Genomic DNA, 26,008 nt, shown 5'->3' with positions numbered 1-26,008 from the left:
CTTCACACGGATCCCAACCAAGACGAAAACACGGGAATTTTCTCTGTAAATCGTCTGTGAATTTACATTTGCGTTGACAAGCAAGCTGCTGCTCTGTCTCTTGGCTGTTGCCATGGTGAGGGTAATGATTGAGATGCAGTTTGACCAATGTTTGCGTAGGCCTACATGACCCACCAATGGTGGCGTGTGAGAAGGCGGGACCTAAAGAGAAAGGTCAAAGCAATGCAAAACCCCAAAAACGCACACAATGAATGGCCGACTGTAGAAATCAAAAGCCGAATCCCGGACATTTTGGGCGATTTAGAAATCCCGGGCGGACACATTTTTTTTAGGTCCAAAAAGAGGACATGTCCGGGAAAAAGAGGACGTATTGTCACCCTATGTTAATACGTAGCACAACCTAGCTTGCTTGCTAGCTTGTTAGCACACACATGAGGGCGAGGCTACAGTGGCTAGGCAAGTGCCGCTTGTATAGTGTAAATGGCCAGTAAGAGTACAGTATGGAGGTGAACCAGGAAACAGTCTTGCCTGTATCACCTGTATGTTGTGTCAACACTGAAGTGGGATGCAGCCAGGTCTGTGGGAGGGATCCAGGCAGGAAGAGAGCTCCCAGAGACCCACTTGGTCCACTCGAATAGCCCTGGCTCCACTCTGATCTTCAGCTTGCCATCCTGCTGCAGACCTGCAAGGGGAGACAGAGAGGCGCATAAGCAACAGAGGAAGACTGCAGCCTCTGATGCACACACCAGCCCTGTCCAAAAACAACCCCTAGTCCCCTAGTCACTTATGTATTCTGAAATGATTGGATTGAATAGATTAGACTTAGATAAGCAATATGGAGACAATTTCACTTAGCCTATCAGAAGGAAAGGGAACTACTACCATATTGGCTAAACTGATCAACCCCCTCTCAGATCTACATAAGTGCCTTGGACGAAAGGGTTGGACCAGAACACATGACATGCTCTCAACAATGTTCATTGACAACATTTCAACCACTAAAGGGGCAATCCACAGTTGAAACAATAACAAAGCGTTTTCCCTGCCACTGTTTCGTCATGGGGCTGGAGAAATGTAACCATGTTCTAATTCATAGACAGAGCTATGGATGCAAGAACTGACCATCCCTGATATCAAATGATAGTGTTAACCATGTTTGTAGGCTATATAGTGTATGTTTACATTTACTTTGTTTACAAACACTGGAGTGAAAAAAGCGTATATTTTGGTTCTGATGGGGTACAACAGTTGCTAAACTCATGAAGCTTTTATAAATCAGATTGTTCAAGAATCAATGGGTACATATAATTCATTTGTAAATTAGATTGTTCTCGAATCAATTGGTACATACAATTCATTTATAAGTTATATTCTTCTAGAATTAATGGGTACATATCATTCATTTATAAGCCCCAAAATGGATGTAGCAACTGCAGATCACCCTTTTAAGTCTTCATCAGGGGTTAGAGAGGCAAACATAATCGATAAGGCTTTTTATCCTAAGCAGGCTTTTTATCCTAAGCAGGATTTGTGGTGGCAAGTAACTACATGCTGGTTACCTTTGAGGATGTTCTGAGCAGTCTGGACACAGCGCAGAGAAGGCGAACAGTACACAAAGTCTATCACTGTGTTGCTCTCCAACAACGCCTGACCTGCAACACAGACAGATAGATAGACAGAGGAATAGATTGTTTTCACGCTGTAATGAAACATTAAACATGGAATTGGGCAGATAACATAGCCTACAACTATGTGTTGACAACCACATACCCACTATTTGTGCTTGTGTGGAACCAAACACAGTGATTGGGGTGTCCATGTCGTAATCTTGGTGTCCTCCATTCCACATGGGCAGGCTGACTGGCATGTTCAGGTTAGTGCGCACATATCTACCTGTAGAACAGAACACCACAACCCAGCACACTGCTGTTAAGGTTTCAAAACCTACAAACAATACTGCCCTTTTATCTATCCAATCAAAACATCAGATTCATCCAACTCAAAATGTATGACTCCTTTGAAAGCACACTTGCTTTTAGGATTGATGCACGATGTCTAATATTAAAGAAGTCTCAAGTTATTGTTCGCATACCTTATGATAAGCTGTAGACCACATTATCTACCAAGAGAGTTCTCATTTATATTATTCGTAGCTGTCTATTTACTACCACAGACCGATGTTGGCACTAAAACCGCACTCAGCCAACTCTATAAGGCCATAAGCAAACAAGAAAATGCTCATCCAGAAGCGGCGCTCCTAGTGGCCGGGGCATTTAATGTAGGCAAACTTAAATCAGTTTTACCAAATGTTTACCAGCATGTCACATGTGCAACCAGAGGAAAAAAACTCTAGACCACCTTTACTCCACACACAGAGATGCATACAAAGCTCTCCCCGCCCTCCATTTGACAAATCTATCCTCCTGATTCCTGCTTACAAGCAAAAACTAAAGCAGGAAGTACCAGTGACTCGCTCAATACGGATGTGGTCAGATGACGTGGATGCTACGCTACAGGACTGTTTTGCTAGCACAGACTGGAATATGTTCCGGGATTCATCCAATGGCATTGAGGAGTATACCACCTCAATCATCAATAAGCGTATCGACAACGTCGTCCCCACAGTGACCGTACATACATATCCTAACCAGAAGCCATGGATTACAGGCAACATCCGCATCGAGCTAAAGGCTAGAGCTGCCACTTTCAAGGAGCGGGATACTAATCCGGATGCTTATAAGAATCCCACTATTCCCTCAGAAGAACCATCGATCAAGCAAAGCAAGCATCAATACAGGATTAAGAATGAATCTTACTACACCGGCTCTGATGCTCGTCGGATGTGGCAGGGCTTGAAAACTATTATGGACTACAAAAGGAAACCTAGACGTGAGCTGCCCAGTGAAGCGAGCCTACCAGACGAGCTAAATGCCTTTTATGCTCGCTTCGAGGCAAGCAACACTGAAGCATGCATGAGAGCACCAGCTGTTCTGGATGACTGTGTGATAACGCTCTCGGTAGCCAATGTGAGCAAGACCTTTAAACAGGTCAACACTCACAAAGCCGCGGGACCAGACGGATTACCAGGACGTGTACTCAAAGCATGCACGGACTAACTGGCAAGTGTCTTCACTGGCATTTTCAACATCTCCCTGACCGAGTCTGTAATACCTACATGTTTCAAACAGACCACCATAGTCCCTGTGCCCAAGGAAGCGAAGGTAACCTGCCTAAATGATTACCGCCCCGTAGTACTCACGCCGGTAGCCATGAAGTACTTTGAAAGGCTGGTCATGGCTCACATCAACAGCATCCTTGCGGATACCCTAGGCCCACTTAAATTCGCATACCACCCCAACAGATCCACAGATGACGCAGTCTCAATCACACTCCACACTGCCCATTCCCACCTGGAAAAAAGGAACACCTCTATGTGAGAATGCTGTTCATTGACTACAGCTCAACATTCAACACCATAGTGCCCACGAAGCTCATCACTAAGCTAAGGACCCTGGGACTAAACACCTCCCTCTGCAACTGGATCCTGGACTTCCTGACGGGCCGCCCCCAGGTGGTGATGGTAGGCAACAACACGTCTGCCACACTGATCCTCAACACTGGGGTCCCTCAGCGGTGTGTACTTAGTCCCCTCCTGTACTCCCTGTTCACCCACGACTGTTTGGCCAAACACGACTCCAACACCATCATTAAGTTTGCTGACGACACAACAGTGGTAGGCCTGATCACCAACAACGGCGAGACTATAGGGAGGAGGTCAGAGAACTGGCAGTGTGGTGCCAGGACAACAATCTCTCCCTCAATGTGATCAAGACAAAGGAGCTGATCATGTACTACAGGAAAAGGCAGGCCGAACAGGCCCCCATTAACATCGACGGGGTTGTAATGGAGCGGGTCGAGAGTTTCAAGTTCCTTGGTGTCCACATCACCAACGAACTATCATGGTCCAAACACACCAAGACAGTCATGAAGAGGGCACGACAAAACCTTTTTCCCCCCAGGTGACTATTATCTATGCGTAGTCACTTCACCCCTACCTACATCTACAAATTACCTCAACTAACCTGTACTCCCGCACACTGACTCGGTACCAGTACCCCCTGTATATAGCCTCGTTACTGTTATGTTATTGTGTTACTTTTTATTATTTTAAATTTTAGTTTATTTGGTAAATATTTTCTTAACTCTTCTTGAACTGTTGGTTAAGGGCTTGTACTGTAGGTAAGCATTTCACGGTAAGGTCTACACTTGTTGTATTCGGCGCATATGACAAATAAAGTTTGATTTGATTTGATTCGACTCTGCTCACCTTTGGAGTCAGAGCACAGTGAAAGCCACTGTTTCCCAAACACCACATCCATCCTCTCACCGTGCCGACAGACAAACAGGGTCCGCTTGGGCAGCCGAGAGTGATTGCTGCCGACCCGAAGGACCTAAGAAACAATACAGTGAATTGGTGCATCAAATCCATAACATTCCCCACCATTTTCAAGAATTGATCAGTACACCAGAAGAACAGCTTTTGTATTGGAGCAAGGTTATTATAGTTTTGTGTTTTTACATTCGTTTTTTTTATATTAGTTAATATTTTTTTATTTGAAGTTCAGTTTAGTTTCCTTTTCAGACCTGATTTGCTAGTTTTAATTCAGTTATAGTTGTATACAAATATTTACATTTTGTTTTTATATTATTTAGTTTCAGTTTTAGGGGCGGCAGGTAGCCTAGTGGTTAGAGCGTTGGGCCAGAAACCAAAAGGTTGCTAAATCGAATCCCTGAGCTGACAAGGTAAAAATCTGTCGTTCTGTCCCTGAACAAGGCAGTTAACCCACTGTTCCTAGGCTGTCATTGTAAATTAAGAATTTGTTCTTAACTGACTTGCCTAGTTAAATAAAGGTTAAATAAATAAATAGAAATGTAGTGTTAGGGACTGAAAGCATGCGTGGAAGGCTAGGAGCCATTGGTGTTGTATAGTGTTTTGGGGATGTCATTTCTTGCAATTAAGGGCAGTAGTACATAAATTATAAAGTCAATCTCAATGTGACTTGGATTTAATAGGAATAGCGCAAAGACTGGTGCAAAGAAATATGGTGGAAGGATTCGTTTATGTTTTCGTTTACTATGATAACCTTGAATTGAAGTCATTCTTCAAGAATAATAAGAATCCTGTTGCATATCATAACCAGGACCAGGAATTTTTCCTGATCAGGATTAAACGCTAGGCACTAGTTATCCTGGTTAGGAAAAGCTGTGTGGTTTAGTTAAAGCGGGGGTCGGCAACCCGCGGCTCTGGAGCCGCATGCGGCTCTTTAGCGCCGCCCTAGTGGCTCCCTGGAGCTTTTTCAAAAATATGAAAATGGAAAAAGATGGTGTGAATATATATTTTTTTATTATAATTTATTATCCAATGCTGTAAAAATGTGTATAATAAATATTTAATTTCAACATTTCTGTCAACGAAGATTTACGTCATAGCCTGCGACACACGTTTCTTTCAGCTCGGCATAGTGCCAGACAGGTGGCTGTTGCAAACAAATCGGCGGGTGTGTCATGGGCCATGGATCTCAAAGGGAAAAAGAGAAAGATAGCTGAGGAGAACAGAGGATTCCACAGTTCTTGGACCGAATCATTTGCTTTCATTGCCAATGCCGAAGGATTGCCTGCATGTTTGCTTTGTAATGAGAAGTTGTCAAATAACAAAAAGAGTAACGTGGAAAGACATTTCCATTCTTCCTGACAGTTATAGGAACATGAAGAAATATGCATTTGGAGTATTATCCATTTTTGGATCAACATACCTGTGCGAGCAGATATTCTCAAACATGAACTACATAAAATCCAAATACCGCACCCGCCTCACAGATGAGAGCTTGCAGTCCTGCGTGAAGATTAAAGTTACATTTTACATGCCCGATGTTGAGAAGCTGTCCAGTGATGTCCGAAAACAGAAGTCACATTAAATGGGTAAGAACACAATCCTGTCATAGGCACATATTTAGTAACAAAGTGGCTGTTTTTATAAAGTGATTTCTGATTTTTGTCAGTATATATTTGGAATGACACATAGGGATATTATTGTGTTTTGTTGCTCAGGTCCGAGGATGGCTGCATTGTATTGTGCGTGTCAAAAGAGAAGAGGGTGCTGCTGTATTTTACCCTTGCACAGAGGATAATGCACATAAATCGAACTTAAACTGTATTATTTTAATTTTATATACTGTAATGAAACAGCAGCAGGGAGCAGGTCTCGAACCCTCGACCTTCTAACCGGAAGTCCGGCGCGCTATCGACTGTGCCGCAAAAGCATGCTTCTCCGTTTTAAACCCAGGGTCGTTACAATACTTTACCTTTTCAAAAGGCTGCTGTTTTATTGCACTCTGTCTGTTGCCCAGATAAGGGGGAAAAGAGAAGAGGCTTGAATCGTATTATTGAGGATTGGAAAGGACTGCATTTTATTTCCATGGGGAGGTCTGAAATTACAGGAGGCCTATTATGCACGTTGCACATTTTGTTGTTGTTTTTTCGAATCCTAAAATACAAATGACATCAAAAATCTGATTTCTGTATTGTATTTCTATAATTTCATCAATGCAACGAAACATAATACATTAATATTATAATGGAAGTTAAACTTAAAGCACCATCGTACAGCAGAGTAGTCACGTGGTGCGTGATTCTCTCCAGCGCTGCAGGTAAATCATGAATGCTCATTATGTATTTGTAGCCTACTTATCATTTTGATAGTAGGCTAATATAGCTAATATAGACACTTACAGCATGTGTTGCCTTCATTATAAGGCTTATATAAGGCTTTTAATTTTTTGCGGCTCCAGACAGATTTGTTTTTTGATTTTTTGGTCCAATATGGCTCTTTCAACATTTTGGGTTGCCGACCCCTGATTTAAAGAGACTTCTTTCTGTTCTTTGGAAAAAGTACCAGTACCTGCATTGGATGACAGATGAGGCTCGAAGTGGGTGTGTCCTCAGGGCTTGCGTTGTCGAGGCGACGGCTGTCACGCAGCCCATTGAATAGGCCCCTTTCCCTGCTCTCTTTGTCGGAGGGGGCGGAGCAATTGAAGAAGGAGTGTGATCTGCACAGGATAGAAGACAAGAGTTAACACACATACTCACTACTACTCATTCATCACTACTGACTACTGAGCAGAACTCTCCACGCTCTTCTATAGTGTTCTGGCCCTGGGTACGGGTCAATTCCAATTCAAGATGCAAACAGTTCCTTCTGGTTGTCTGAATTGAAATGGAATTGACCCCTGCCCCTATGTTCTGGACCCAGGACTGTAAGTAAGAAGCTGGTGAAAGTAATACATTCTCAAACTGGCACAGCCCATACTGAGGGCTCACCCGTGGAAGACCCATGTGTCACACTCGTCTGCCCGGCTGACGTAGTTCTCAGGCAATAGGCCGGACAGCCCCGTGGCCAGGGAGGACCCGTAGACCCAGCCCTCGCTGGTGTTTTTCTGCTCCAAGGGAGAAGTGAAGACAAAGTCACCCAGGACCAGCTCCAGCTCATCCTCATTCTGAGGGGCGTAGGGATACATCACGCGCAACGTCTGCAACAGAGGGAGGGAAGGACTCAGCTTGAGCACACCAATGCCGTATCTGACACCAGAATACAGTACAATGCAAGGCTATAGGTCTAAATGGGCAAGCTCGTAAAGGGCCACTGTGATATTTACAGCCATTTCTAAATTAATTATACTGTATATTCCCATTAATTCCTGAAGAATATCACTTATTATAAATGCCTCATGAGCTTGTCTTGTAGAAGGTACAAGGTCCATGTCATGGTACTGATTAGTAGAAAGTACAAGAGTAGTTTTGGATTTGAAATGAAGGTGGACAGAAAACAAAGTGGTTATTATTACCTCATGATTGGCAAACCGAATGTCCCGGGAGAAAAGGACAGCCAGCCAATCACAGCCTAGCTTCACCTCGATTCCCTTGGCCAGCTTTTCCAGGGAGGACAGGTGATTGGTGGGGAAGTAGTAGGCTAACGTCACATGGAGCTGCTTCTTATGGGGCTCTAAATGGACATCTGAGACAGAGAGAGGAGCACGAGGGAATAAAGGTAAAGAATATAAAGAAAGTCATTTCTGTGGGGCAAACTACAACGTCGGGAATCTAGCTCAGCAAATCATAGAACTACAAACATCTACAGAGTGGAGCAAAATGTCCCAATATTTTCCAAACAATCTTTTTTGACCTGTTATAATCCACCATGCACAATCTGAAATGAAGCTCCAAACTGCAGGTGCTTTACGGTGAGGATAATCTCTTTAGGATTAAGCATTACAGTCAGGGCCAGCGCCAGAACGAATCAGTTGGACAGGCATTTGATTTTTATTCACGGGTACATCCTGTGTGCTTGCGCACGTACACATTTTGTTAATGGGTGTTATGATAAAGACCATACACTCTTAGAAAAAAAGGTGCTATCTAGAACCCAGAAGGGTTCTTTGGCTGTACCCACAGGAGAACCCTTTGAAGAACCTTTTTGGTTCCAGGTAGAACCCCTTTGCGTTCAATGTAGAACCCTTTCCACAGAGGGTTCTACATGGAACCCAAAAGGGTTCTACCTGGGACCAAATATGGTTCTACCAGCAACCAAAATGGTTTCTCCTATGGGGATAGCCGAAGAACCGTTTTGGAACCCTTTTTTCTAAGAGTGTAGGCAGCTCGTGAGTTTCAAGTTTGAGGAAGCTAACAATTTATCCTACCATTTCAACCTATCTGCGTGCAATATAACTATAGGCCAATGCAGCAGTAGGCCTATAACTTCCATCATCACCTAAATAAAATACATAGGACTAAAGCCGAAAAAAAGAGTAGAAAATATCCTGATGAATATTCTGGTTCTTTCAATCACATTAATATCTCTGCCTCCCTTTCTGTCTGTCTTGACTTGAGCTATCGCTAGTGAAATGCAACATTGTATCAACTCAGCAGGTTGGCGAACTCAGACGCGTGCGCTCCCTCAATGTTGTCAGAACAGAGAAACCACACACATGCTCATTGCTCACATGGAGCACTCCAAACAAAAGACAATGAAAAAATTGACAAAACTCCTAAATGATGGTTCTGAAATAAACCAAAACGTGTTTCTCACAAGTGTAGCAGGTTGTGAACTCTGCAAACAACGTTTCCACTCCGAGAATGAGAATGGTAAATTACTGTAATACATGCATTAACCGAAATGAATGTAACCAAATGACAGAGATGAACGGTACATTTACTAGACCTACTGGTTACATATGTAATGTTGAATTGACAAAAAGAAACAATCAAAGGGCAAACAATTCACACAATGAAACAATGACTGTGCAAGATTTGGCGGGAGACACCGGAGAACATTCTGGGGTGCTGAGTGCAAGCATTCTGGAGAGAGACGCCCATATCTTCGCCACACACCCAGACCCTTCTTCTAGTCTCAACATTTTATACTCAAGACACATTATCTTCACACATTTGAGATGCTTTTCACTGACAGCCGCAACTCAATAATCAGCTAGGCCTATTGCCACGCGCTCTGCCCAAATTGCTATTTTAAGAAGATAATGATCCTCTGTGGCCAAGTCAAGCTCTCTGGTAAAGTATTTTTGAATGATTTTATTTAGACAGGAGTAATTATATAATTTTGGCAAAACATCAATTTACTTTAGGAAAAGCCAGCATCCGAACAGTGCACTGTGCACCCGCCAACTTTCCTTTCTAATTTTCAAGTGGCTGAAACCAAAGATCTGTATATAATGCCGAGATGCTCACGTCTCCGCCCTAACAATGTGAGTTGTTGTCCCAAAGGCCGGAATGCAGGTGACAAGTTTAGGTCTGCATATAAACGCAATGGGCTTATTCAGGACAGATTTGCGTGAGAGCAAGCCCTCTCACTTCGCCTCTTCCTCTCTGCTGAAACTAGCGAGCGAAACAGCACCCCTCTGTCTTACTATAATGTAGCCCATGTATCTGATGCTGTCTGGACAGAAAAAGTATGACATGCCATACCCTTTTTGTCCAGACAGCATCAAATACATGGTCCACACATACAGAGACAGAGGGGTGCTGTTTCACTCGCTCAGATGCTTAATCTGAGATTGATGCGTCTTTCTTTCTTTGCGTGTCTCAGTCAAATAAATGATCAGTAGGTTGGGCCAGGCCCCCTAGGGCCCGCCAATAAATTCAGCCCTGATTACAGTCATCCCTTACCAGCTTAAAATATGTAATTTTCTGACCAAAGCATGTGGAGAGATAGATTGCCTGTAAAAAGGCAATGTGTGCATGCTTGTGTGTGTGTCTGGCGTGCTTGCGTGCGTGGGTGTGTGTCCATGTGTCACAGGCAGAGATAGTCCCTACCTGCTTTTCTGGCAGCCTCGGAAGCAAAGTCAGCAGCAAACTGCTTGAGGACCTCTGCGATCTGCTCCTCAACGAAGAGGCCTATGAAGTTGAAGGAGGTGTAGAGCTCCAGGGGCAGGGGGCTAGGGAAACGACCCCTCCATTGGCCCACCGTGGCCTGCAGGGCCTCCAACAGGGCATCCACCTTCTTGTCTGCACACTGCGGGACAGGGTTGAGTCTGAGTACCACACAAACACTGAGTCTTGCATCAACATTTAGGGCCAGTTTTCCAGACACAGATTAGTCCTAGTCCTGGACTTCTGCTCAATAGAGAATCGCCATTAAAAGCACGTTTTAGTCCAGGACTAGGCTTAATGTCTGGAAACTGGCCCTTACTAGACAGATGTTACAGTCTCTTGACCTCAACGGGACTTCCTGGATAAATACACACTTAGAAAAAAGGGTTCCAAAAGGGTTCTTCGGCTGTCCCCATAGAAGAACTCTTTTTGGCTACAGGTGGAACTTTTTTAGGTACCATGTAGAATACTCTGTGTAAAGGGTTCTACATGGAACCAAAAAGTGTTTTTCAAAGGCTTCACCTATTGGGACAGTCAAAGAACACCTTCAGCACCTTTTTTTCATAAGTCTTAAGTAATATAATTACAATACTTCATGGCGAGCTGAATTCGAAGGGAGAAGCATCCATGTGTTGATTTATGTCGTGAGGCATGTCATTTCCCCCTGGGCTCACCATGAAGAACTGGCAGAGTGTGATGTGGGGGAAGATGTTGTGGGCCTTGTTCTTGCCGCAGGAGACGCGGGACTGCTGCCAGAAGTGATGGAGCTGATTCTGCAGAGGTCCGCTGGGGCGCAGGTACAGGACGTACTCTCTGGGCAATGGGTCATCCAGGAAGGGGTCATCCACATGGGAGAACAGCCTGAGGAAGAGCAGGAGAAGAAGAAGAGGAGGAGAAGGCTTATCAATGACTGAGGTAGAAGATGTGTGTGTGTGTGTGGGGGGGGGGAGGGCTCCAATGCAGCTGTTTTGATCTAAATATGAAATCCTTTCTGGGTAACAATTAAGTACCTTACTGTGATTTGTTTTCAATTAAAATGGTCAAAAATAAACCAAAAATTGCTTCTTAGAAAATAGCCATTTCTCAAGCAAGAACTTAGCTAGGACTGTCTGGGCGTGGTCTGAGAGGTTTGGAACTCTCTTTCTTATTGGTCTATTAACTCAGGCCAAAACTCCATCCCACTAAAACAAGCTGAAACTTCAGACGGTCTTTTCAAACAGCTCTTACACTAAAAGGGCATTATCATACTTTTCACAATTTCACAGTATTATTACAACCTCATAGTGTGGAAATATATATAAAACCTAGGAAATGTTGACTGCACTGGGCCTTTAAAGAATTGTAGTCATTCACACATGGCTATATAGTAAGAGCACACACATATGCAGTACAGCAGAGGGCAGCATAACACACATGGTTAATCTCTGGGAGTGTGTTTGTATACCTGTGCGTGTGTGTTAGAACTCACCAGTCACATGCTGCCTGTACACTCCTGCCTCCTGTTGATACTAGTGCCTTCAATCTGCAACGACAGAAAACAGTGATGGCTACAATGCTTCCTTTTTGAAGGTTTTATTTCCAATGCTTGTATGCAGTTTCCTTATTTGCATCCCCTTATGGTATATTGTGACATTGTTACTAAAATACTATTTAAGAAATGTTTTATGGTAAAGGTGTATATAGCCTACTTATAGTGGATTGAATCTCACTTCTTTATAGCCAAACTGAGCGGCACAAAGTCAGAGTTCACCATCTCTGTTCCCAATTTGTCTGAGATAAGTGACCCAGGCTACGTCCCAGGCTACGTCAAAAGTAGTACACAATATATGGAAAAGGCTCCCATTTGGGAGGCACAGATTCACACAGTTGTAATAAGCACTACTGAGGTAGAGTTCATACACTGTATCTTTAGTCATGTGGAGCATGGTTCAGCAGGAGTAACACAGCCTTTATTATAATAAACAGTGGAGTCTTGATACAATGGACAGTTATGCTAAGTTAATCATATCTTTTCAATAAGACACTCCAGAGGAAAGTGTGGAGGAGATTCCTCGATACAGTATGAATATGAATAAAACATAAAGGTGTGAAGTGAACAACTCACCACACATCCTTTCCACTAAGCCATTTCAAATGTCAAAACCAATTCAATCCATGAAAATAGACACACATGCTCAGTCACTCTCCAAAATAGCAGACAACCGCATCGTGAGACAGCTTCCTAAATCCAGCAGCACCTGGAGGCCTGGTTAACAAGCAGCGGAGGGAGCATGCTGATTCTTATTAGGCCATCAGAACCTAATTACAAAATACTTAAGGGAAGGAAAAAAAATTGGAAACTGCTAATGCGATTCGCCTCTCTGGGGACTATAGTCTCCATGGCATCCGCCAGCGGTGGAAACCAAGAGAGCACCTAGTACTGAGACCTGGGGGATACCAGTAGTGTAGAGACAGACCCTCTCCAATGTAAATGTAGATGTACATTGCTGACTAACTGGAGGTATGCAGAGCGTCTCAGGGCACTGATCTGTGTTTGGTTGGTTTGGACAGGGCCTCTTGGCCATACCTTTTGGCTCACTTAAAAGTACAAATATAATGTTGATCCAGTTTAACTTACTTCTGTATCTGCAAACACGGGTTGACGCAATAGAGTCAAAAGGTATTAACCAACCAGTTTAACGTTTGAGCTCTGCCAGACACCCAAGTCAATCTGTGGAAAAGGGTAGTACAGATGCTTAATGGTATACCTACCATAAGTATGTAAGACATATTTCACCCAGGCCCTTCAACAGTATTAGTTTAAAGTTGACAATACTAGGATTGTGTGAAGATGTAATGTTGCGGAGAGGGAGTGTCCACAGAGGATTGATTTCATGCATTACAACAGCCAAACATATGAGGCCACAGGGGAGCAGCTACATAGGAACAACAAACACTCTACCCTCACACAGGAAATGCTCAATACGTGTGCATGTATCTCTTTAATCTTTGATCATTCGATCCAACTCAACATAGGGCTCCCATATTGAGTTCATTCAAATGTCTCCCTACATCAGAGGCAGTGTCACAGGTTACAAGGCCTGAAGTTCGTCATTACACCAGTCACAGATATGAAGACATGGGAGAGCAACTACATATGACCAAAAAAACACTCTACCATTACACAGTAAAGGCTCAATGTGTGCATGTGTCTCTTAAATTTCAATATTTCTTCATACTCCATGCAACAGAGGTAGAGTGTTCCAGAGATGTGTTGCCTGGAATTCTCCCCCTGCATCCCTTTCCCCATCAGAAGCCCCTGTGGAACCCTCAAGGGCCAAGTCCTCTGGAAGAACGATATCACAGCTGAAAAGGGAGATTGTTCAGATGTACTCTGCAAACAGCAACTTGAGTCAATAACTACCTCTCCGCTGAGGATCCCACACAGTCCCTGATCGCTCGTTCCTCCTTCTCTTCAACCTGAATATCTGCCATTGTTTTATTCATCTTGTCTATCAACAGAATCCCCACTCAAGTGGAATATTTTACTACTTGTTACTTGTACTTCTTTAAAGTAACTGTTCAGTGAAAATCTCACTTTAAAAATTTAATATTCTGTTAACTCATACCCAAATAACGTTGTTGACTCATCCTATACTCATATTTGTGGCCAAAGCATAAATTGGAGAAAAAAGAAAGAAAAACAACACCTCAAACAGACCGTTTCAAATGTCATCCAATCAGCGGTCTACTCACATGAATATCTTTAAGGACCATATACACCCACATCATTCTATTGTTGGGGTATACCCACATGATTCCAACACAGAAAAGCTGCTTTTTAACATACTTAAACATTTTTGGAAGGAAAACTATTTCACTCATATTGTAATGAATTATATTGGAAACATTGGACAGTTACTTTAAAGGAGGCTACAATTGTCAGATCAACTGGGTGTCCTGCCACAAGACTGGCTTTAGCCCGAGCTAAAACTGAATACGACTGAGCTAAAACCTGGGCATTAGTTTAGGTAGCTAATGCTAGTCTTCAGGTCTAAGGCGTGGTTACTCCTTAGACCTAAAGTGAGTGTGTATACAGTTGTATAGTCAGAAGTTTACATACACCTTAGCCAAATACATTTAAACTCAGTTTTTCACAATTCCTGACATTTAATCCTCGTAAAAATGTCCCTGTCTTAGGTCTGTTAGGAACCCCACTTTATTTTAAGAATGTGAAATGTCAGAATAATAGTAGAGCGAATGATTTATTTCAGTTTTTATTTCTTTCATCACATTCCCAGTGGGTCAGAAGTTTCCATACACTCAATTAGTATTTGGTAGCATTGTCTTTCAATTGTTTAACTTGGGTCAAACGTTTCGGGTAGCCTTCCACAACCTTCCCACAATAAGGGGTGAATTTTGGCCCATTCCTCCTGACAGAGCTGGTGTAACTGAGTCAGGTTTGTAGGCCTCCTTGCTCGCACACACATTTTCAGTTCTGCCCACAAATGTTCTATAGGCTTGAGGTCAGGGCTTTGTGATGGCCACTCCAATACCTTGACTTTGTTGTCCTTAAGCCATTTTGCCATAACTTTGGAAGTATGCATGGGGTCATTGTCCATTTCAAAGTCCCATATGCGACCAAGCTTTAACTTCCTGACTGACGTCTTGAGATATTGCTTCAATATATCCACCTAATTTTCCTTCCTCGTGATGCCATCTATTTTGTGAAGTGCACCAGTCCCTCCTTGCAGCAAAGCACCCCCACAACATGATGCTGCCATCCCCGTTCTTTACGGTTGGGATGGTGTTCTTTGGCTTGCAAGCCTCCCCCTTTTCCTCCAAACATAATGATGGTCAATATGGCCATCATTTCTCCAAAAAGTATAATCTTTGTCCCCATGTGCAGTTGCAAACTGTTGTCTTGGCTTTTTTATGGCGGTTTTGGAGCAGTGGCTTCTTCCTTGCTGAGCGGCCTTTCAGGTTATGTCGATATAGGACTCGTTTTACTGTGAATATATATACTTTTGTACCTGTTTCCTCCAGCATCTTCACAAGGTCCTTTGCTGTTGTTCTGGGATTGATTTGCACTTTTCGCACCAAAGTACGTTCATTTCTAGAAGACAGAACGTGTCTCCTTCCTGAGCGGTATGACGGCTATGTGGTACCATGGTGTTTATACTTGCGTACTATTGTTTGTACAGATGAACGTGGTACCTTTCAGGCGTTTGGAAATTGCTCCCAAGGATGAACCAGACTTGTGGAAGTCTACAATTTTTCTTCTGGGGTCTTGGCTGATTTCTTTTGATTTTCCCATGATGTCAAGCAAAGAGGCACTGAGTTTGAAGGTAGGCCTTGAAATACATCCACAGGTACACCTCCAATTGACTCAAATGATGTCAATTAGCCTATCAGAAGCTTCTAAAGCCATGACATAATTTTCTGGAATTTTCCAAGCTGTTTAAAGGCACAGTCAACTTAGTGTATGTAAACATCTGACCCACTGGAATTGTGATACAGTGAATAATAAGTGAAATAATCTGTCTGCAAACAATTGTTGGAAAAATGACCTGTGTCATGCACAAAGTAGATGTCCTAACCGACTTGCCAAAACTATAGTTTGTTAACAAGAAATTTGTGGAGTGGTTGAAACACTTAGGTTGGAGTCATTAAAACTAGTTTATGTAAACTTCCATCTTCAACTGTATATGACAAGCCCTGTTCCAGAGTGGAAGCTAAATGTGGCCTATGTACCAAGTGTGTATCAAACTCTGAATCAGAGGAGGTGCAGCGATCAGGTCTCTGTAACTGAATATGGTAGGTGCATAACACAATCATACATACAAAAGGCACAGTTGTGTTAGTTCAGCTACTTTCAGCTCAGTATTGTTCCAACCTCAATGGAAAAAACAGGCAGCTGCTTTTGACTTGTGGCCTGCTCTCTGTTCTAGAGATCCTCTGTGAACCGCACAGGCCTCAGCCAAACATCCTGAAACAGGTAGCGAAAGCATTCTCCCTGTCAGGCTGTCTATGGGCTGCGCTGAAGTGAAACCCTTAAGAGTATCGCAGTGCTTCCCCATCTACACTTCAGATGCTTCTGACAGGAAACGCTTCAGAAGTAAATCAGCTGAGGGGACTGTGGTCTGTCTTTCTCAGATCTGAACCAGGCATAAAATAAGCTGTGGTCACTGGTATTTAAAGGTTTGCAATCAACTGAAATGGTGTGAATGAAGAGAGAACCAGTGTGACAGTTAGATCACTCCCACATGTGAACACATCATAGCCAAGGGTTCCCCAACAAATTGGTTTTATTTGTCCCTCCAAGTTTTTTTTTTTTTTTTTAAATGAAAAAAAAAAAGAGTATATATTATTTTTGGGGCTTGGTGGGACATAAAAGGCTGTAAAACATCAGGAAATCAGCAATTTTTACTTTTTACCCCTTTTTCTCCCCAATTTCGTGATATCCAATTGGTAGCTAGAGTCTTGTCCCATCGCTGCAACTCCCGTACGATCTCGGGAGAGGCGAAAGTCGAGAGCCATGCGTCCTTCGAAACACAACCCTGCCAAGCCGCACTGCTTCTTGACATACTGCTGGCTTAACCAGGAAGCCAGCCGCACCAGTGTGTCGGAGAAAACACTGTACAACTGGCGACTGTAGGCAGCGTGCATGCACCCAGCCCGCCACAGGAGTCGCTAGAGCGCAATGGGACAAGGATATCCCAGCCGGCCAAACCCTCCCCTAACCCAGACAACACTGGGACAATTGTGTGTCGCCTCATGTATCCCGATCGCGGCCGGCTGCGACACAGCCCAGGATCGAACCCGGATCTGTAGTGACGCCTCAAGCACTGCAGTGCCTTAGACCGCCTCACCACTCAGGAAGCCCTGCGATTTTAATTTTAGAAATCTGTTCCCAAGTATTCCCACACATAATAGAGAGACGTGATCGTACACAAATAATAATTATTAATAATAATTGATTGGATTTATATATCCCTTTTCTACTAACTGAGGCATTCAAAGCGCTTTACATAGTAGGGGGAAACTCACCTCATCCACCATCAATGTGTAGCACCCACCTCAGTGATGCACAGGGACTATTTTTGTGACAGAACCACACATCAGCTATCAGATGGAGAGCTGAGGAGTGATATATGCCAATTAGGAATGAAGGGGATGATTAGGTGGCCATGATGGAATGTGGCCAGGTTGGGAATTTAGCCATGACACCGAGGTGAACACCCCTACTCTTACAATAAGCGCCATAGGATTTTGAGTGACCACAGAGAGTCAGGACACCCGTTTTAACGTCCTATCCGAAAGACGGCACCCTACGCACGACAATGTTCCCAAATGTAATTAAGGTTTGAAATTATTATATCCTTTTAGGCTTCTTGTGGTCAGTTTGCAGTCTAAATGATTTTTTTTTATTATTATGTTCCAGACCCCCGACCGTCCGCTCAAGAACAAATTGGCCCGTGGCTGAATCTAGTTGATGATGCCTGTCATAGCCTAAGTTGACAGAGACGCAGAGCCAGCAACAGCAGGATGAGAACTACATCAAGTATGAACATGAACAGACTCTTAATTGAGCATAACTGCTGTTTTTTCTGGTCCCTGAATTCATTTAAATTCAATTCAACTTTATTTGTCCCTACGGCTATTATAATTAATGAAGTTCCCAAAATAGACCTTTGATTGAGGAGTAAAGTAGTTTTACCAGAGCTGGGGTCAATTTAGAAATGGAATTCAAATGAATTTCAATATGACTGAGCTACTGTAATAGTGTTGTGTGTCTGTAGCATGGAAGAGCTCAGCTTCATCCTGAGGTATGTATTTACACTATCACCCCACACACCCATGTCTTCCGCTCAGTTTCTCAACCTATCACATCTGTCCAGCAATAACATGACATCAACCATCCCACAAGTCCATATGCACTTGTAATTGACTACATTTTGATCTGCGAGTTTGTGTGCAAGGGAACCGAGAGGCTTGGACCCAGTTGGATCCACTTTCCTCCAGAGCTGATGAAGTACAGATTCTGTACAACATTCTGTTTTGTGAGCTAATCTAACTTTAGTCCAATCTCTCTGGGAAAAAGAAAATAAATATGAACATTTCAAAACACACAATGTTGTCTGCAACTGATCAAGGTATGGGGGAAATCAACATAGAAGACCGTGCTTGAGAGCCTTCTCACCAATCCCCAAGTTACCACTCCCTAGGAGTCTACAGATCATATACCAACTTTAATTTGTGTAATTTGGTTGTGGGTGCCGAGACTAGTGCAATAATTGTTCATATAGTGCTGAAATACTTCCTCTACTACAGTGTATGGAGCGACATGGGAAGTCTAGTGTATTTCTATACCCATTGATCATTTAACCTTGTGTTACGTGGATTGCTTGTTATTCAGATCACATTCAGTGGTTGTAAAAGACTTTATCACACAAACTATACATTCTTGAAGGTTAGAAAACCACTTGATTTTTCTAACGCCCACTACGCTATGAAAGTGAGATTTTCCAACCAGAAAGTTCCTGTGAGCTTCTCAAGACAGGAAGAGGAACAGATGAGCCTCTAAGCAGGACACCCCCACAATCAGCATACTCATGTATAGTACACCGAGTGTATGTGTGTGTCTGTGTGCATGTTTTTGAGGTGCACAAAAAAACTAACACGTCCTTATGTAGCACTGTAGACAACATTATGTTCCTCCTTCTGAGTAATACAATGTAGGACTGCACACATAATTGGGCAGAGATATAAGTACACATGGAGACAATGACTAATATTGTCCAAAGGTTCTGAAAAAGAACTAACTATGAAGCAGAGGAAACCAGGGGTTAGTTAGTCAACCTTTAAGCTGAACTTCAGTCGCTTCATTTCCACGTGTTGAAAGACTGAATCATAAGGAATATTTGATAACCAAAAGGTGTTGTGAAGACCACGAGATGAACAAGGAGACAATCAAATGTCAAGTTGGTCAGGACAGGCTGAGATAGCAATAAAGGGCACCAACCAGATCTCTGATTAAGGCCGGGTTTCAAACCAAGGCACGGCATAGGGCAGCACAATAGACAGCCGACAATTCACCTTTTAAAGGCAACTTATGTTTAAGCCAACGTTTCCAGTGCGAACATCGGGGGAAATTACCTTTAAAAAGGTGTATTGTGTGCTGCTCTATAACGCGCCTTGTATTGAATCATGGACTAAGTCAACGAAAGGAGGTGGGGAAGGATGCAATTCTTAAATATTGGAACAGGGCCTTTGTTTCATGCCAAAGTTACCATGTGCACTAAAGCCTTCCAATGTGATATTTACATCTGAGAACACTACTGTGTGTATGATTATCATCCCTGGCTTCCTCTCCTCTCAGTCTACTCTTGGCCAACCAGGGCAGCAGACAGACAGTGTGAAGTCACAAATGCAGACACAAATGCAGACACTACATGCAATGTCCAAGTCTTAAGACCCTGAGATATTTCTGAGCTGTCAATTAAATTCAGATGGCTTTATTGGCATGGGAAACATGTGTTTACATTGCCAAAGTAAGTGAAATAGATAATAAACAAAAGTGAAATAATCAACCAAAAATGAACAGTAAACATTACACTCACAAGTTTCAAAATAATAGACACATTTCAAATGTCATATTATGGCTATGTGCAGTCTTGTAATGATGTGCAAATAGTTAAAGTACAAAAGGGAAAATAAATAAACATAAATATGGATTGTATTTACAATGGTGTTTGTTCTTCACTAGTTGCCCTTTTCTGGCAACAAGTCACAAATCTGTGTGAAAAAAAACAAGTCACAAAAACTGTGGTATTTCACCTAACAGATACGGGAGTTTATCAGAATTGTATTTGTTTTGGAATTCTTTGTGGGTCTGTGTAATCTGAGGGAAATATGTGTCTCTAATATGGTCATACATTTGGCAGGAGGTTAGGAAGTGCAGCTCAGTTTCCACCTCATTTTGTGGGCAGTGTGCAAATACAGTAGCCTGTTTTCTCTTGAGAGCCAGGTCTGCCTACATCAGCTTTTCTCAATACCAAGGCCATGCTCTCTGAGTCTGTACATAGTCAAAGCTTTCCTTATTTTTGTGTCAGTCGCAGTTGTCAGGTATTCTGCCACTGTGTACTCTCTGTTTAGGGCCAAGTAGGATTCTAGTTTGGTTAGTCTTTTGGTAAATTCTTTCCAATTTGTTAAGTAATTACATTTTTGTTGATTTGGTTGGGTCTAATTGTGTTGCTGAACTGGGGCTCTGTGGGGTTTGATTGTGTTTGTGAACAGAACCGCAGGACCAGCTTGCTTAGGGGACTCTTCTCCCGGTTCATCTCTCTGTAGATGATGGCTTTGTTATGCAAGGTTTGGGAATCGCTTCCTTTTGTAGAAAGGAAGCAAAAGAAAGCGGTTGTAGAATTTAACGGCTCTTTTCTGTATTTTGATAATTAGCGGGTATGCGCTAATTATTCAGCTCTGCGTGCATTATTAGTGAGTTACATTGTACACTGAGGATGTTTTTGCAGAATTCTGCATGCAAGTCTTAATTAGGTGTTTGTCCCATTATGTGAATCTTTGGTTGGTGAGCAGACCCCAGACCTCACAACCATAAAGGGCAATGGGTTCTATAACTGATTCAAGTATTTTTAGCCAGATCCTAAATAGAATGTCAAATGTTATGTTCCTTTTGATGGCGTAGTAGGCCCTTCTTGCCTTGTCTCTCAGATCGTTCACAGTTTTGTGGAAGTTACCCGTGGTGCTGATGTTTAGGCCGAGGTAAGTATCCTTTTTTGTGTGTTCTAGGGCAACGGTGTCTAGATGAAATTAATATTTGTGGTCCTGGCAATATGTGCTGACGATCTAGGTGCTGCTGTAGGCCCTACTTGGTTGGGGACAGAATAACCAGATCATCAGCAAACAGTAGACATTTGACTTCAGCTTCTATCCGGGTGCTGCAGACTGATTGAGTGACCTCACCAATTTGTTGATACAGTGCCTTCGGAAAGTATTCAGACCCTTGACTTTTTCCAAATTTTGTTACGTTACAGTCTTATTCTAAAACATCCTCACCAATCTACACACAATATACCATAGTGACAAAGCAAAACAGTTTTTTTCAACAGAAATGTCTTATTTACATAAGTATTCAGACCCTTTGCTATAAGACTCAAAATTGAGCTCAGCTGCATGCTGTTTCCATTGATCATCCTTGAGATGTTTCTACAACTTGATTGGAGTCCACCTGTGGTAAATTCAATTGATTGGACATGATTTGGAAAGGCACACACCTGTCTATATAAGGTCCCACAGTTGACAGTGCATGTCAGATCAAAAACCAAGCCATGAGGTCGAAAGAATTGTCCATAGAACTCCGAGACAGGTTTGTGTTGATGCACAGATCTGGGGAAGGGTACCAAAACATTTCTGCAGCATTGAAGGTCCCCAATAACACAGTGGCCTCCATCATTCTTAAATGGAAGAAGTTTAGAACTATCAAGACTCTTCCTAGAGCTGGCCGCCCAGCCGAACTGAGCAATCGGGGGGAGAAGGGCCTTGGTCAGGGAGGTGACCAAGAACCCGATGGTCACTCTGACAGAGCTCTAGAGGTACTCTGTGGAGAGGGGACAACCTTCCAGAAGGAGAACCATCTCTGCAGCACTCCACCAATCAGGCCTTTATGGTAGAGTGGCCAGAAGGAAGCCACTCCTCAGTAAAAGGCACATGACAGCCTGCTTGGTGTTTGCCAAAAGGCACCCAAAGACTCTCAGTGTAACGGCTGTCTTTGGGTAGAGGACCAAGGCGCAGCGGGTTGCGTGCTCATCTTAATATTTATTTTATATATAGACTGTGAACACGGAAAAACAATAAACAAAGAAACGACGACAGGAAACAGTTTAGCAGGCTATACACATAACAGCAGTGCTAAAACAACTACCCACGATCTACAAACAAAACACAAACCTATATATGGGACTCTCAATCAGAGGCAACAGAAAACACCTGCCTCCAATTGAGAGTCCAACACCCAATTACTAAGACATAGAATTACAAAGAACTAGAATGAACATAGAAATACAAAAACATAGAACATACCCAAAACCCGGAAATAATAAATAAAACACCCTTCTCAACAAACCACCACCCCGAACCACATAAAACAAATACCCTCTGCCACGTCCTGACCAAACTACAACAACAAATAACCCCTATACTGGTCAGGACGTGACACTCAGACCATGAGAAACAAGATTCTCTGGTCTGATGAAACCAAGATTGAACTATTTGGCCTGAATGCCAAGCATCACGTCAGGAGGAAATTTGGCACCATCCCTACGGTGAAGCACGGTGGTGGCAACATCATGCTGTGGGGATGTTTTTCAGCAGCAGGGACTGGGAGATGTTTTATTTAATTAACCTTGATTTACCTAGGCAAGTCAGTTAAGAACAAATTCATATTTACAATGATGGCCTACCTCAGCCAAACCCTAACCCTGACGATGCTGGGCCAATTGTGCGCCGCCCTATGGGACTCCCAATCACGGCAGGCTGTGATATAGCCTAGAAACTAACCAGGGTCTGTAGTGCTGCCTCTAGCACTGAGATGCAGTGCCTTAGACTGCTGCGCCAATCGGGAGCCCACTCGGGAACACGGGAGACTAGTCATGATCGAGGCAAAGATGAACAGCGCAAAGTACAGAGTTCCATGATAAAAACCTGCTCCAGAGCACTCAGGACCTCAGACTGGGGCAAAGGTTCCCATTCCAACAGGACAATGACCCTAAGCACAAAACCAAGACAACCAGAGCACGGACTTGAACCCAATCGAACATCTCTGGAGAGACCTGAAAATAGCTTTGCAGCAACACTCCCCATCCAACCTGACAGAGCTTGAGAGGATCAGCAGAGAAGAATGGGAGAAGCTCCCCAAATACAGGTTTGCCAAGCTTGTAGAGTCATACAAAAGAAGACTCGAGGCTGTAATCACTGCCACAGGTGCTTCAACAAAGTACTGATTAAAGGGTCTGAATACTTTTGATATTTCCGTTTTTTTATTTTTAATAAATTAGCAAACATTTCTAAAAACCAGTTTTTGCTTTGTCATTATGGGGTATTGTGTGTAGATTGATGAGGAATTAAAAAAAATATATATTTTAGAATAAGGCTGTAACGTAACAAAATGATGAAAAAGTCATGGGGTCTGAATACTTTCCGAATGTACTGTATATGTTGAAGAGGGTGGGGCCAAAGCTGCATCCCTGTCTCAAAAGCTTCTTTTTTTGTCTCTCTCTCTCTCTCTGTCACTTATCTCTTTTCAAAAGGATGACACGCTGATCATTACTGCACTATAAAATAGAAAACTGCATTGCTGGAAATGGTAAACTAATGAGAATGGAGGTTGAGTTAGTATTTATTATAGCCTGTCAGTATCAGACAGACAGGGAACTCTCATAATTTGTGAAAAAGTGCTTTACTTTATAACTGGGCTATCTCTGTGAGGGCTGATCGGAGCAATGAGAAGGCTCCCGAATTCAGGTCTGACATCCCATTCAAAAGAAAGTTGTCTATGTGCTAGAAAATGTAACCAATTTTGTATATTCAATGGCCCCTCCTCATTGTTTAACAACAGTTGTGCCCCATCACCCCCCACCCTGCCAGTCACACACAAACACCACCCATCACCCATTCACAAGAAATGTCCCATACCATTTCAACACCAGCTGACCTCCACCCAGACAGACACACTCTCACCCCTCCCACCTCAGCTCTGTGGGGAAATCCCATGGCTCTGGCCCCTGCATACGGACAGTTCCTGATTACAAACCTGCCGGAAACCTTGAGGCCCTGTCACACTGAAGCTAAGCCACTGACCACTAGAGCATGACCAGAGTGAAACACCATGGGCTGCACCCCTTCTCTCTCTCTCTGATTATGTTCCTCTTTCAAAATCTCAAATAGTAAAGCATGCAAAGATGACTGACAGCACCATCAAAATATAAAGAAAATAGAAATATCGGTAATGATAATGGCAATATCTGAACTTGTTCATGATCTGGGTCCTGTGATTATCTGGGACAGGTCAATGTGGGGTGTAACTGCTTTGTTCTATTCACAGAAGGTTATATTTCTTCTGGGAGACTTTGTTTCCTCCTGCATTGTGCTGTGATGGTGGGAGAATTCCGTCCTCCTCACGTTAATAGACCTGATCATCTTTTTCCTGTTTTCCTGTACATTGTTACAGCCTCTATGTGTTTGCCTGCCTCTACTCTCAGACAGTCAAACAGAAACTCGAGGAAGCAGTATAATAACTTGAGAGGCATTTGTTGATCTACTCACAGGAGCAGTGAAGATGTGTTTTGAATTGAAAGTTAGGGAGTGGTGAATTTAATGATTTATATTTAATTGAACTGCACAATTTGAACGGCACTGGAACTTTGGAATAACACATCTTACTGCACTGTGGCTTACACACATACACACGCAGGCAGGCAGGCAGGCACGCACGCACGCACGCACACACACACATATTCTTATTGATAACATGTGTCAATGTAGAATATTTGTATGCCCACTCTCACATGCAGACTCTCGCTGGATTCAGAGCCCTATGAGCAACAACATTGAGGCTTTTACTGACGACTAATTCTCTGCTGTTTTCCTCTCATTATGCATTTCATTGATGTCTAGAGGAAGACTTGAGGGGTAAATGAAGGACTTACTGTTCAGACAAAACTCCCCTCACTGTGCTCTACCACACTGACTGCAATTATCTTCCACGCTGCAAATGATGCTCAAATTATTTGTGAGGGAGGTCTTTACTTATCCACAGATCGAAGATCTCTGGAGAGACCTGAAAATAGCTGTGCAGAGACGCTCCCCATCCAACCTGACAGAGATTGAGAGAATTTGCGGAGAGAATGGGAAAAATTGCCCAAATACAGGCATGCCAAGCTTGTACCGTCATACCCAAGAAGACTCGAGGCTGAATACTTAAATGTGATAGTTCTGTTTTTTTTTTTTATATAAATTAGCAAACATTTCTAAAAAACAGTTTTTGCTTTGTCATTATGGGGTATTGTGTGTAGATTGATAAGGAGAAAAAAAACGATTTAATACATTTTAGAATACTTTCCGAATGCGCTGTACAGCATGCGTTATACATTTAAATGCTAGCCTCTTTGATAAAAATTCGATGAAGAGACTGCTGGTTAAGGAAGGAATCATCCAGTTCAGAAAGACAGTGTGCACAGCCACAGCCCGTAAAAGATGCTCCACAGCTGTAAGTACCTTGTGCTTGCCAAACCAAGCCTCAAACACACTTGCCTTGTCATTACGGCTCTAGTACAGAGTCAAGAAACCCCCTCTGGTTCAGTGCCTAGTCTACATTCACAGAAAACCCCCTCTGGTTCAGTGCCTAGTCTACATTCACAGAAAAACCCCTCTGGTTCAGTGCCTAGTCTACATTCACAGAAAACCCCCTCTGGTTCAGTGCCTAGTCTACATTCACAGAAATCCCCCTCTGGTTCAGTGCCTAGTCTACATTCACAGAAATCAGGGGAGTCTCTGTCACTAATCCTAATGA

The 26,008-nt window shown here is 42.9% G+C and overlaps 1 protein-coding gene across 2 annotated transcripts in view; it reads right to left on the bottom strand.

Annotated features, from left to right (window-relative positions):
* LOC115163238 (ubiquitin-associated and SH3 domain-containing protein B) overlaps window positions 1–26,008 on the bottom strand; it is a 53,482-nt gene that overhangs the window by 12,841 nt on the left and 14,633 nt on the right. For both annotated transcript variants that reach the window (XR_003869706.1, XM_029714963.1), the window contains exons 2-11: window positions 11,909–11,962; window positions 11,115–11,301; window positions 10,384–10,582; window positions 7,902–8,071; window positions 7,378–7,586; window positions 6,959–7,106; window positions 4,328–4,451; window positions 1,771–1,893; window positions 1,560–1,652; window positions 538–682 (exon numbers count right to left, since the gene is read on the bottom strand). Coding sequence is in view for 1 of the 2 variants with exons in the window: in XM_029714963.1 (XP_029570823.1) it covers window positions 538–682; window positions 1,560–1,652; window positions 1,771–1,893; window positions 4,328–4,451; window positions 6,959–7,106; window positions 7,378–7,586; window positions 7,902–8,071; window positions 10,384–10,582; window positions 11,115–11,301; window positions 11,909–11,962 (1,452 nt within the window). In the remaining variant the exon portion in view is untranslated. The remainder of the gene's footprint in view (window positions 1–537; window positions 683–1,559; window positions 1,653–1,770; window positions 1,894–4,327; window positions 4,452–6,958; window positions 7,107–7,377; window positions 7,587–7,901; window positions 8,072–10,383; window positions 10,583–11,114; window positions 11,302–11,908; window positions 11,963–26,008) is intronic.

This window comes from Salmo trutta, chromosome 26, assembly GCF_901001165.1.
Source record: "Salmo trutta chromosome 26, fSalTru1.1, whole genome shotgun sequence".
NCBI classification, from domain to species: Eukaryota; Metazoa; Chordata; class Actinopteri; order Salmoniformes; family Salmonidae; genus Salmo; species Salmo trutta.
The sequence above is the reverse complement of the archived record's forward strand: the minus strand, read 5'-3'. Positions and strand labels throughout refer to the sequence as shown.